General features: G+C 46.1%; 1 protein-coding gene across 4 annotated transcripts in view; it reads right to left on the bottom strand.

The window, feature by feature from the left end:
* EHD4 (EH domain containing 4) overlaps positions 1 to 13,354 on the bottom strand; it is an 84,407-nt gene that overhangs the window by 45,934 nt on the left and 25,119 nt on the right. For all 4 annotated transcript variants that reach the window (XR_014814296.1, XR_014814295.1, XR_014814294.1 and 1 more), the window contains exon 3: positions 8,721 to 8,818. Coding sequence is in view for 1 of the 4 variants with exons in the window: in XM_021097351.2 (XP_020953010.1) it covers positions 8,721 to 8,818 (98 nt within the window). In the remaining 3 variants the exon portion in view is untranslated. The remainder of the gene's footprint in view (positions 1 to 8,720; positions 8,819 to 13,354) is intronic.

Below are 13,354 nucleotides of genomic sequence, written 5' to 3'. Positions count from 1 at the left end.
CAGAATTAAACCCACATACCTATGGTCAACTAATCTATGGCAAAGGAGGCAAGAATAGACAATGGAGAAAAAAACAGTCCCTTCAATAAGTGGTGCTGGGAAAACTGGACAGCTACATGTAAAAGAACCAATTTGGAACACTCTCTAATACCATACACAAAAATAAACTCAAAATAGATTAAAGACCTAAATATAAGACCAGATAGTATTAAACTCTTAGAGGAAAACAGAGGCCGAACACTCTCTGACATAAACCACAGCAGTATCTTCTCAGATCCACCTCCTAGAATAATGACAACAAAAACAAAAATAAAGCAATGGGACCTAATTAAACTTCAAAGTTTTTGCACAGCAAAGAAAACCCTAAACAAAATGAAAAGACAGAATGGGAGAAAATATTTGCAAATGAAGCAACTGACAAGGGATTAATCTCCAAAACATACAAACATCCCATACAGCTTTACATCAAAAAACAAACAAACAAACAAAAAAAAAAACCCAATAAAAAAAATGGTCAGATGATTTAAAAAGATATTTCTCCAGAGAAGACATACAGGTATCCAAAAAACACATGAAAAGATGCTCAACACATCACTAATTGTTAGAGAAATGCAAATCAGAACTATCATGAGTTACTACCTCACACAGGTCAGAACGGCCACATCAAAAGTCTACAAATAACAAATGCTGGAGAGGGCATGGAGAAAAGGGAACCCTCCAACACTGTTGGTGGGAATGCATATTGGTTCAGTCACTATGAAGAACAGTATGGGAATCATTTAAAAAACTCAATATAGAACATGACCATATGATCCAATAAATCCCCTCCTGGGCATATATCTGGAGAAAACCATAACTCGAAAAGATTTTTGCACCCCAGTATTCACTGTAGCACTATTTACAATAGCCAAGACATGGAAGCAACCTAAATGTCTATCAACGGAGGACTGGATAAAAATGTGCTATATATATACCATGGAATACTACTCAGCCATAAAAAAAGAATAGAATAATGCCATTTGCAGAAACATGGGTGGACCTAGAGACATCATACTAAGTAAGTCAGACAGAGAAAGACAAATATCACGTAAGATCACTAATATGTGGAATCTAATAAAAATGATACAAAACAGAAACAGTCTCAAAGATTTTGAAGACACACTTATGGTTACCAAAGGGGAAACACTGCAGGGAGAGATAAATTGGGATGTTGGGATTGGTATATACGTACTATACAAAAATCTATACTATATGTATATAATATGTATGTATATATATGTGTGCATATATATAGTATACTATATATTTGTATATAGTATATATGTTTATATATGTATAGTATACTATATATTTGTGTACTATATACAAAATCAGTAAGTAACAAGGACCTACTGTATGACACAGGGAAATCTACTCAATACTCTGTGTTAGCCTATATGGGAAAAGAATCTGAAAAAGAATGGATATATGTATCACTGATTCACTGTGCTGTACACCTGAAGCTAACACAACATTCTAAGTCAACTGTACTCCAATAAAATAAACAAATGACTACTAGGGATGTACTGTACAACATGATAGAATTAACACTGTTGTTAAGTTATAAATGCACGTTAATCACTCTCATCACATGGAAAATTTTTTTTCAATTTCTTTAATGTTGTATCTATATGAGATGATGGATCTTTACTAAACCTTCTGTGATGGATGTAAGTTAAATCATTACATGGTACACCCTAAGCTTATGTAGTGCTGTGTGTCAATTAGATCCCAATAAAACTGGAAAAAATAAATAAAAGAACTGTACCAACCACAGGAGGAGAGGGTGGGGACAGGAGAAGCACCTGTAATAAGGGTCCCATGCCCTGCAAGCTCAGGAGGCCACAAGTCTGAGTTGCTGCTGAGAAGCTGGGCAGTCCTGAGCTGTGTCTATAGTGTGTGGTGAACAGAATGCAGGAGGGGACAGTGCTTCCTCACAGCTCCTTTTATTTAATCATTATTTCTACTCTTATTTATAATACTACCTGAGTAAGGCCTGAATTTCTTCCAGGGGTACTCAGCAGGCATTAGAGTTCCTCAGAACTCTTAGTGAAGTTCAGCCTTGGGACACCTGAAGGACAGGCTGCAGCTGCCATCACTGCCCCACCCTGGGAGCTGCTGGCCTTTACAGGAGCTTCTTCGAAGGGTCTTTGCTGCTGTTGGGCCTGGCTGCCATCTTGCTCCGAGCCTTCTCACTCCTGTGTACATGTATGTTTTCTGCTCTAGTCCTCCTTGTTCCCCAAGCCTGAGAGGGGAAGTCATTCTTATCTGGCCATCTCTAAATGTTCCTCTCCTGTCTTGGGCAGCCTTCAAAATCCGGTCTTTTGTCTGTCAAGTTCAAAAAATGTGTCAAGTAGGTGTGTTTGCACTTCCCTGATTACAGTTTGTTTTCTACATTGCTAGTTTCTCGGCACCTTTAGTAATTACCCATTGGAGCTCCATGCTCTGTTTCCTGTTCTGTCTATTCTTTTGTTATTTTATGTTTGGGCACCTCTGCTGTGCTGGCAGATCCTTGAAACTATCTGTTCACAGGTATCTGTCAGTACTCAAATGCTTTTTTCATTCTTGAGGGTTTTCCTCAATGTTGCCAAAATCAGGACATAAGGATGTCTGTATGGAATGTTAAGGCACTAATCAATGACTTTGAAGCTAATGTTATTACCTGTTATGCTATTTGAAGCCTGGTTAGATCTATTCTTTTCATGCATTATCATTACTTATTGCTTCAGGACATTTTCTGCCCTTCCATTTTTCACTGTCTTTTCAGTTCTATTCACTTCACAATGATTCTGATATATGATGAGAAGGGCTTAACCATCAGAGAAGGATGCCCTCGAACTTTGATTTGACAAGCTGCTGATCCTAGAACCTAGCTCCAACCTGCTGGTAGATCTGCTGGAAAATTCAGATCAAGAGTTTTTTCCCCAAAGTTATTGAAATTTTTAAAAGGGAAAAATTATACTGCTTTTGTTATCAAAGTCAAGTCTGTTGAAAGCTACTCAAAAGCGCATGATCTCAGGAAACCACAGGAATAAATACTTGCTGCTAAAAAAGGACTTTCTAAGGGCTTATGTGCTGAACAGATAAGACAAATACACCAGTTGCCACATTCGAATTTTTCACAGTCTTCTCGTTAGACAGGGACATTATGGTTGGAGACATAACCCAGAGGTTTGGGTCTGTGGTTGGCAACACACTTGTGTTTGTGCTGAGTCTAGAAATAAATCCCAGGTGATGTTTAGGTTCAGCACGACATAAACAGTATTTTAGGAAGCAAAGAGTTTAGGAGTCAGAATAAGAAGGGATCAGGAATGAAAATAAGGATATATGCTCTTTTCTTATCACAGAGTCAAAAATCTGGATGCCATCATCAGGGCAAAGGATGCTTTCAAGGGTGAACCTAGTCAGACTTCACCCAGCCACTTCAAGAAAATAACTTAGAAAATCTTTTATTTTATTTTATTTGCTTTTCAGGGTCACACCTGCAGCATATGGAGGTTCCCAGGTTTGGGGTCAAATCAGAGCTACAACTGCTGGCCTACACCACAGCCACAGCAACGCCAGACCCAAGCCACATCTGCGACCTACACTACAGCTCAGGGCAACACCAGATCCTCAACCCACTGATTGAGGCCAGGGATCAAACCTGCAACCTCATGCCTAGTCAGATTCGTTTCTGCCGTGCCGCGACGGGAACTCCAATGCACAGCAGTGGGTTTTGGGTTTTTGTTTGTTTGTTTTTGTTTTTTTGCTTTTTAGGGCCGTACCCACAGCATACGGAGGTTCCCAGGCTAGGGGTCTAATCGAAGCTGTAGCTGCTGGCCTATGCCATGGGCACAGCAACGCAGGATCTGAGCTGCATCTGCAGCCCACACCAGAGCTCACAGCAACGCCAGATCCTTAACCCACTGAGCAAGGCCAGGGTAGAAAATCTTAAGTACCTAAATATTTTTTTTTCTTATTAGCTACAAGAATCAAGAAAAGTGTATAGGGAGTTCCCATTGTGGCGCAGTGGTTAACGAATCGGACTAGGAACCATGAGGTTGCGGGTTCGGTCCCTGCCCTTGCTCAGTGGGTTGATGATCTGGCGTTGCTGTGAGCTGTGGTGTAGGTTGCAGACGCGGCTCGGATCCTGCATTGCTGTGGCTCTGGCGTGGGCCGGCGGCTGCAGCTCTGATTAGACCCCTAGCCTGTGAATCTCCATATGCCGCAGGAGTGGCCCAAGAAACGGCAAAAAGACAAAAAAAAAAAAAAAAAAAAAGAAAAGTGTATAGGAATTTTAGGTGGCTATTACTTCAGTAGAATAAAAGCACTCTTAGAAATACATAAGAACATGCTTATCTCTCCTTGATGGGAATTTTCTGTTAGCCAAGCAAGCTACTGGTTAGTATTTTAGTTCACCCTTTTGTTCCTAAAGAGTTTCTGTTAACTATTATTAAACTAAGGAACATCAGAAGGCTAATGGGTTTCCATATGGAGTAGTCTACTTAAAATTGCTCCAAAATCAACTACTCTAGTAGGTTTCATTTATAGAGCTCCCAAAGAGGAAATTTAAGTAACATTTAATCCCCTCAGATGCTGACTATGCATTCTGGTTTTACTCTTGAGCACATAGCAGGGACCTGACTTCTAGGGTCTGTATTAAGATTCTGATAGTGAAGGGGGGGAGTTCCTTGGTGTTCTAGTGGTTAGGACTTGGTGCTTTCACTGTGGCACCCTGATTTCAATCCCTGGTCTCGGAGGTGAGATCCCACATCAGGCTGCTGCATGCCACAGCCAAAGAAAGAAAGAAAGAAAAAGATTCTGCTGCTGAGAAGGCTGTGCTAAGATAATTCTAACTGGTAAAGGTCACCTCTAACTTAAGAGTGGGTTTGCCATTTTTTGCCTCAAACTGGATACCCCAAAATACAAATCCTCACAAAGAAAGGTCAGCTATTTCCTCTTGTCACCTATGACTTTGGCCAAGAGAAGAGCATGACGTTGAAATGTCATGTCCTCCTTGGTATCACCCCTGCCCCCCTATTGACCAAAGAGTAAAAAGGAACGAAGCTTACGACACAGGAGAGAGAAGAATGAACAAGGAAGAGGGGAGCCACAGGTGAGGGGAAGCATGCGACTCAACTCCAGCTTCAGGATGGTTTCCCAGAGACACACACTCACTAGGCCATCTGCTTTCCCAGAGGAGTGCCGGCGAGGGGGTTCCTTGACCAGGGCTGAGCTCTGGTCTGTGCGTGACTGCGCAGGTTTAACTTAGCAAATCCTAAAGGCACAGCTCAGACACATAGCAAGGGCTCAACACTCAGTGGCTATTCTCCTACTGCTACTATGGATACACATGGCAGGGGATGGGGGGGGACGTTTTTTTTTTTTTTTTTTTTTTTTTTAAACGGCTGCACCCACGTCATATGGAAGTTCCTAGACTTGGGGTCAAATAGGAGCTGCAGCTGCCAGCCTATGCCAGAGCCACAGCAATGCCAGATCTGAGCTGCATCTGTGACCCACACCACCGCTCACGCCATGCCAGATCCTTAACCCAAGGCGCGAGGCCAGGGATCAAACTTGTATCCTCACCGAGACAATGTCGGGCCCTTAACCTGCTGAACCACAGCAAGAACTCCAAGGGGGTCCTGCCTGATGAGACTCTGACTGTTGAGGGTTTATCCATCAGCTGCATAAAGGGATAGGGAGGAGGCACATCAGCGGCCACCTTGCCTCTTTCACAGACAAAGCACCATAGGGAGGACAAACCCCACTAATACAGTCAATGGCAATGTTTCAAATGTTCTATAGGGTCAGAGTTTATGTCTGTGCCTCTCCAGCTTTGACACAGATGCCTGGCAAAGGTGGTGCTGGGATGTACGGGTGGGAGGGATGGCAGCAGACAGAAGCGTGTGTGAGAATGCAGCACTGTTTGCAATAGTTTACACAGAAGCAGCTTCAAAACAGTATCTATCCTTTGAGATTAATGTGTGGAAACTGTCAGCTGAATGACTTCAGCCACCAACTGTGCCCAAGCATGCTACAGTACCCAAGCTTGAGGACTCTGGCTGCAGTGCCTGGTGCTGTCATGGTTTGCAGGTCTGGGTCCTTCCTCCCCAGCTGCTGTCAGGGTGACAGGGACCAACCGCTTGGCTGGAACAATATGGGCTATTTCTGGGCATAGGATGTGAGTAAGGACATAGCCATGGTTAAGTCAGACTAGGATATGAGTCAGTTATTATGAAGCTAAAACTATATTATAAAGTTAAAAAGAACTGTCTTCAAAGCATCCTGAGAGCATTACGCCATCTAACTACTGTGACGTTTAAAAGACACTTAGAATCACTAAGCCAGGGAGAAACCCTGAAGAATCTGGATGATCGGCACTGGCCAAAGGCCTACCAATGAAAAGGAATGGATAAGGCTGAAGCTAAAATCTAAAGGTCCTAAAAATTAAAGGCAAAAGAAAGATTACCAGGACCATGTGTATCTCCAGCACGCTTCTGTAAGATACGCAGAGGCAGTGAAACACGGGTGGCTCAAAAGGGCCATGGAACATGGGTTTACTTTCTTTTCCTTATAAAACAAAGCATTTTATTTGCAGTGCAACTTTTAGGGGGCCACACTAATGGTTATAAATGGCTATTAAAAAAAAAAAAAACCATCAGCACTGAGGTGTAAAGCTACCAAATAAAAGAGTGCAAAATTATTAACCATCAACATATCCACAAATTAAATAAACAAGGTTTCATTCCTTTAATGAAACCTCAGCTGCTGTTACAAGGAATAAAGTAATCTGAATATACTGGCATTGACTGATGCCTGCGACAGCTGTGAGGGCAAAACATCAAATTTCTTTGTAAAATGATGTTTGTATATGCTGAGGAAGAAGTCTCTAATGAGCTGGAGAAAACCATTAATTGTTAGTTGTGGCTTTTTCCACAAGTGCCATGTTCTTGGAGGCCTCAGGGAGGCCTAATGGCCTACTGAGCCCCTGATTGAATGAGGGAAGGCAAGGCAGGGCAGCAATACTGCAAAATCAGAATTTATGAAATGCCACGGGAAGGGAAGGCTTCTAGACCCTGGAAGCCCTTTCTTTACTCAGTCACAGGACCCTTGGTTTCCACCTTGTGGGTGCATCCCAGGGCCTGCGTAACTGTACTTCTGCTTCAGGAGTGCTGGGGGACTTCACCGCTTGGCCATGACCCAGGCCGCTGTTGGCCAAGGGGTTGTAAAGAGTTATCAGTGAGAAGTGACAGCAGCAATTAATCTGCTCCACCTTCTCCCTCCCAGCAAAGCCTCAGGAACTGTCCTTTGTTTCAAGGGCCAGGGCAAGGGGAACTGGACCTGCCTCTGGGACTGTAGGAATCCATCCTAATGCCCTCCCTGTCAGGAATTTCCTCTCATAAGTAAACTGTGTCCTCCGGTCTGCCCCCGATGGCCCCTTCTCCAGAAGGGTGGGGAGACAGCAGGCCCATCTGTTTAACTATAGAGCACAGGCGTGGAAACGCTTACTGTCTCAGCCTTGTGTTCTGAAGGCTGAAGAAGCCTAGACATCACTATTCTTTTTTTTTTTTTTTTTTTTTTTTTTTTGTCTTTTGTCTTTTTTGTTGTTGTTGTTGTTGTTATTATTGTTGCTATTTCTTGGGCCGCTCCCGCGGCATATGGAGGTTCCCAGGCTAGGGGTCGAATCGGAGCTGTAGCCACCAGCCTACGCCAGAGCCACAGCAACGCGGGATCCGAGCCGCGTCTGCAACCTACACCACAGCTCACGGCAACGCCGGATCGTTAACCCACTGAGCAAGGGCAGGGACCGAACCCGCAACCTCATGGTTCCTAGTCGGATTCGTTAACCACTGCGCCACGACGGGAACTCCATATTCTTTACAAGAGTTTTTCTATTCTTCGTAGATCTCTGAACGCCTCATAGTCCCTACTGCCCCACCCTAGAGCTTCCCTTAGGCAATTCCTATTCATCCTCCACATTCCGACTCAAACGTCACTTCCTCTGGAGAGCCTTTCCCAACACCCCAAGGCCAGGCTGGGTCCCCTTCCACCCTGATAAACAGCCCCCATGGCAGACTGATTATCCCAGCTCTCTTTCTATCTATCTGTGTGATAATTAATGTTTGCCTTCCTCAGCAAGTTCCTCCCAGGCAGAAACTGCACCTGTCCTTTCTGCGTTCCCTGTATGCCCTACAGGGTCTGGCACCAAGGAGATACCAATAAAGTCTCACTCAGTGGAAGGCTTCTGCAGGCAACCCAGAGTAGAATATGCACGGCAAGGGAGGGAGAAGGGAGGCTGGGGGGGTCCCCTCCCTTGCCGTGACTCCCTGCCTCCTTTATTCCCTTGTCATGTGTCCAAGTGAATGGTCAGCAAGTGATAGGTTCCCTCTTCAAGTCTGAAGATTTATGGGAAGTGGGCACAAAGAGTAGATGACAGTGTTTAAAGGAATTCAGAAATTAGGGCTAAGGCTCCACAAAGTTTCTCAGTTGAAATTACAAAACCTTGGATGCTGTGACTTCCTGGTTGTTTCCCGAGTCCCCTTCAGCTCTGGTCCCTGGGGATGCCCAGGGATGCTCGGGGTGTCCTGGAGGATGGACAGAATACAATGGGGGCATAAATCCTCTTCCAGCATCAGAAAGAGCCTCAGCCAGCCCTGGGTGGGGGGTGAGGGGGGAGACGGGAAAGGGGCACTGACCTCGGCTGATGCGCTGCTTCTCCCCAGACAAGATGCCAGGGCTGTCGATGATGCTGATGCTCTTCAGGACCTGATTGGGCAGCTGGGAGCACATGAATCTGCAAGAAAGGGATCAAAGGTGAGATCAGCACATCACAGGCTGCTCTAACCTCGGAGCTCCTTGCTCTCCTGGCTACTGATATCTTCTGACAAGTGGGGGCTTGGAGGAGACCGACGGCACCCCCACCGGCGCTAAGGAGACTAGACGCTGGTCCCTGGGGCAGGTATGGGAGGGTGGCCTGGCACCCGCTGCTCCCTGCCACTGGATCCTGTACTGTTCATTTTACCTTGGTGAACATTTATTGAACACTTGGGCATTTTACCAACTCTAGCTTATTTGCTCCTCATATTAATCTCATGAGAAAGAAATTACCATTTACATCTGAGAGATTAAGTAATTTGCTCAGGGTCACTCAGAGCTGAGCCTTACTCCCAGGTCCCTGTGACTCCAAGCCCATTAGCCCCACCTGCCTCTCCTTTATGTTGCTCCTCCCAGGGAATCCCATGCTTCCTTTGAGGTCACTGCCCCATCTGGCTGGAGTATCCGAAGCCCTGCCTAGCCCCTGCCCACTCCCTAATGTCATTAATGCCCGAGGGACCCAGCATCCAGCCCAGCACTCACTGTGGCTCTAGGCTTGGGGGCGGGGAGGGGGGGAGCAAGTACCTGTGGGCAAAACCCCAAGTCCCTCAGGGGCTTCGGTGCCCTAAGAGTGGACAAAGGGGTGGGGTTGGGGAGGGCTTTGGCCAAAAGTCTCCAAGCCTCCTTTCTTATCCATCACCTCCCTGAACCACTCCCTTTTCTCATCCTGGTCCCTCTGCTCTGGTTCCAGTGGGCTACCCTGGTGTCAGCCTGGGAAGCAGGGTGAAGTGGCAGGAAAATTGTGGCCTGGGGGTCAGCAGACCTGGGTTCTGGTTCAGCTCAGCCTTCGCCAATAACCTGCCTGGAAACCTAGATGAGGGCTTCCCAACTCTGGGGCTGAGTTTCCTCGTGTGTAAATAGAGACACTTTGGCCCGGGACTGGCAAGATTCTTTTAGCTTTAACACTGTGTCACTCTAGAGCAGCATCGGGAATCGTTTTGTTACTCTCATCTCAGGCAACAGAGCCCAGGGAGGATCCCTGTCAAGTGCCTGTCTGGGTTACGTCAGAAACTGTAGGGTGCCTCTTCTCCCCACTGCACTGTAAATGGCTAACTTCGGTATCTGCGTGGGCCGAAAGCTTGAAAACCCTCAGGGAAAGCTCAATTCTTTCTTTCAGTGGAACTGGTGGGATTACTCAGAAAGCAAGTATGCTGGGAATGCAGGCGGGGGGGGGGGGGGACGGGGGGGGGCTGCCCCTCCTGTCATGGTGCAGGCATGGAAAGCACAGCCCCACGGCAGGGGCAGGCAGCCCTTAGGGAGAGGTGCCCTTACTGACATCTCACGAGAACTTTTGCTGAGGGTCCTCCAGACAAGTTTCTCATACATTCATTCCCACATTTTCAGGGCAGCCCAGGAACATGGAGGAACGCTAATGCTAATTTTGCAGCTGGAAAAGTTGAAGCACAGGGCAATTACGACATTGCAAGGCCACACTGCTAATGTGGGGCTGGCTGGAAACTGCAGCCTGGTATTACTGATGTCAGCTGAGTGGAAGCCAACTCATAAAGTTAAAAACCTCGTTAACATTCAAAATAAAGGGTCCAGTTAATTTATGAGAAGCTTCTCATTTCTGATTTTCTCCTGCCCCGCCTGCACCCTCCACCTCTATAAATCCCACTGCCCAACACCTAGACAGCAAATCTGTGAGAATAAAGTGCACTGAGATCGCTAAGCATTCTTTGTAAGTTCACAGAGAAAAAAAAAAATGCCACCTCCAGGTCTCTAGAATGGGGGCAGGAACAGAGTTCTGAGCTCTGAGCTCATCTGTGGTGAACTACATTTCTTGGAGGTAATGAGTTGATGTCTTATCACAGTCCCATCCTTTTTATTAGATATCTCGAGGCATCTGGCGATGCTGAAGAAATTGCACATATGTGAAACTATTCCCCATCAAGTACTCCTGCGAGAGGCTGACCTTTTCTCCAAAGCCACAAGCTCACACTCACTATCAATTTTTCCGAAACATAAAACCCCTGGATTCTGGTGTGAAGTTAACAGAGGGATTCAAAATGTACGAATGCTCCACTCCCTCTCTGCAAAGAGATGAGGTTTCAATAACTCCCGTGCCTCCTGACACAAGAGCAGAGGCAAAACCTGTGAGCCACGAAACAAGACAGTCAGATGTGGTGACATCACCATACCACGTACAGGGGTGCAGGGCCAGGATGGATAATTGCAGACACATGGTGGTGGGGGGAGGAGAAGGGGGGAGAAAAGGAGAGGGAGGGGCAAGAGGAAGGTGGAGAGACGGGGAGGAGGGAGCTCTCCAGAGGCACCCCGAGAGGGGGTGATGGGTTGTGTGTGCAAACCTAGGCTTTGCACAGCCTTGCACAGCACATGTGTGTGGGGGGTGTGGTGGAGGTAGGCAAAGGAGCTCAGAGCACACGTCAGCTTTCAGGGGCATAGCTCATACTGCAGGGGTTAGAACCACACACTTGTTTTCTTTTCTTTCCATTTTTCCTTTTTAGGGCCACATGCGTGGCATATGGAAGTTCCCAGGCTAGATGTCAAATCAGAGCTACAGCTGATGGCCACAGTCACAGCAACGTGGTATCTGGGATCTGAGCCATGTCTGCAACCTACACCACAGCTCACAGCAATGCTGGATCCTTAACCCACTGAGCCAGGCCTCAGGGATACTAGTCGGGTTTGTTACGGCTGAGCCATGACAGGAACTCCACCCACTTGTTTTCTTAAATAGTCCTACTAGAATCCAAAACACCCTAATGCAATACTGTTAGAGCAATCCTGTCTCACTTTTTTTTTTTTTTTTTGCTTTTTAGGGTCACCCCTGAGGCATATGGAGGTCCCAGGCTAGGGGTTGAATCAGAGCTGTAGCCACTGGCCTATGCCAGAGCCACAGCAACGCCAGATCCGAGCTGCGTCTTCGACCTATACCACAGCTCATGGCAAAACCAGATCCTTAGCCCACTGAGCATCCTCATGGATTCTAGTCAGATTTGTTTCCATTGAGCCACAATGGGAACTCTAATCCTGTCTTACTTTCACTTTCTATGAAAAGAAGGTGAAAAGTGGGGTATTTATTGGGTATAACACAGTCAGTCTTGGGTCAAGTACTCCCTGCTGATGAATGTCGGTCAAAATGTTTCCAAGCATGGGTCTGCTGTCCCAAGATGGATTTCCAACCTCTTCTGGAGGAACTAACACAAAGCATACCCATGCCTTGCCCTCCACGTTTCATGTGAAATACCCAGACATGTGTCAGTTAGGCCGAGGATCTTCCCATTCAGGTTATGAAGCGTCTCCCTCACTCAGGGCTGACCTGATGTGTTTTCTGATCAAAGGAATACCAGATCCTTTAACTCACTGCGCCTGGCTGGGGATCAAACCCAAGCCCCTGCAGCAAAACCAAGCCACTACAATCAGGTTCTTCACCCAAGGTGCCACAGTGGGAACTCCTAGGCTGATTATTTTTAAGGCCCAAAAGACTCGGGAGAATCTCTGACCTCCTCTCAACTGCCTAAGGAATGCAGATAGAGGACCTGTTCCAGGAAAGAGCTGTCACCAGAGATAAAGAGAGTATGACCGAGGTGCATAGACAGGGAGGAACCTCGCCAAGTCTGTCTGTTAAAACTCCTCTCTGGGTCCTATTGTCTCTGCCTGGCCCAGCAAACATTTGTTTACCAAACATTTGTTTCCAGCTCCATGTCAACAGCCTTCCTCCCTTTTGAGCTTCCAAACCATCCCCCCAACATCCTCTCTTGTCTTTAACTGAAGACGGTTTTTAAAGTGAGGGCTTCAGCCATGCTGCTGAGTTACTCAGATTTCCTAGGTCTCTCTCATGCATCCATGTCATTAAACTTGTGCTTTAATTTCTCCTGTTAATCTGTCTCATGTCAACTTAATTCTTAGACCAGCCAGAAGAACCTAGAAGGATAGAGGGAAATTTCTTCCTCCCCAACAGAGGCACAGAGGGGTCACATACTATAACCTGCCAAGTCACACAGCTGGTGAGTGATGGAGCTGGGATGCGAACCTGACAATTCTGACGCCAATCCCAGCTTTTAACTATTAGGTGGCTACTGCCATTCCATGCATTTGACTCACTGCTCTGTATCTTTATCACACAGAGGGCAACATCCTAGAATGAAAGAATAACATGCCATAGCCCCAGAACTCCCCAAGAAAGAGGCCCCTGTGTGTGACTTACTCTCAATTCACTGTTAGAGGGCCAAGAATCAAACCTTAGTCCTCATGGATACTAGTCGGGTTCGTTTCTGCTGGGGTGAAAGTTCTCCACAGCAGACAACCAATTCTCTTTCCTACTAAGTGTTATATTTTAGTTCCCAATTAGTATGCTATGTAAAAAGAAGTTTCCCTGCATTTAGAGCTAAGTCTGCTGCTGTTCACATGGGGATGCTGTAATTACGTGCACATACTGGGGAGCCCCACACTGACTCTCTTCCTTACATTAGTGCTGCATGAAACAGCAGCT

This window comes from Sus scrofa, chromosome 1, assembly GCF_054392235.1.
Source record: "Sus scrofa isolate SSC_HxYL_T2T_F1_AM1 chromosome 1, Sscrofa_HxYL_maternal_Yorkshire_Landrace_v2.0, whole genome shotgun sequence".
NCBI lineage: Eukaryota > Metazoa > Chordata > Mammalia > Artiodactyla > Suidae > Sus > Sus scrofa.
This window is presented reverse-complemented; position numbering and strand designations above follow the sequence as displayed.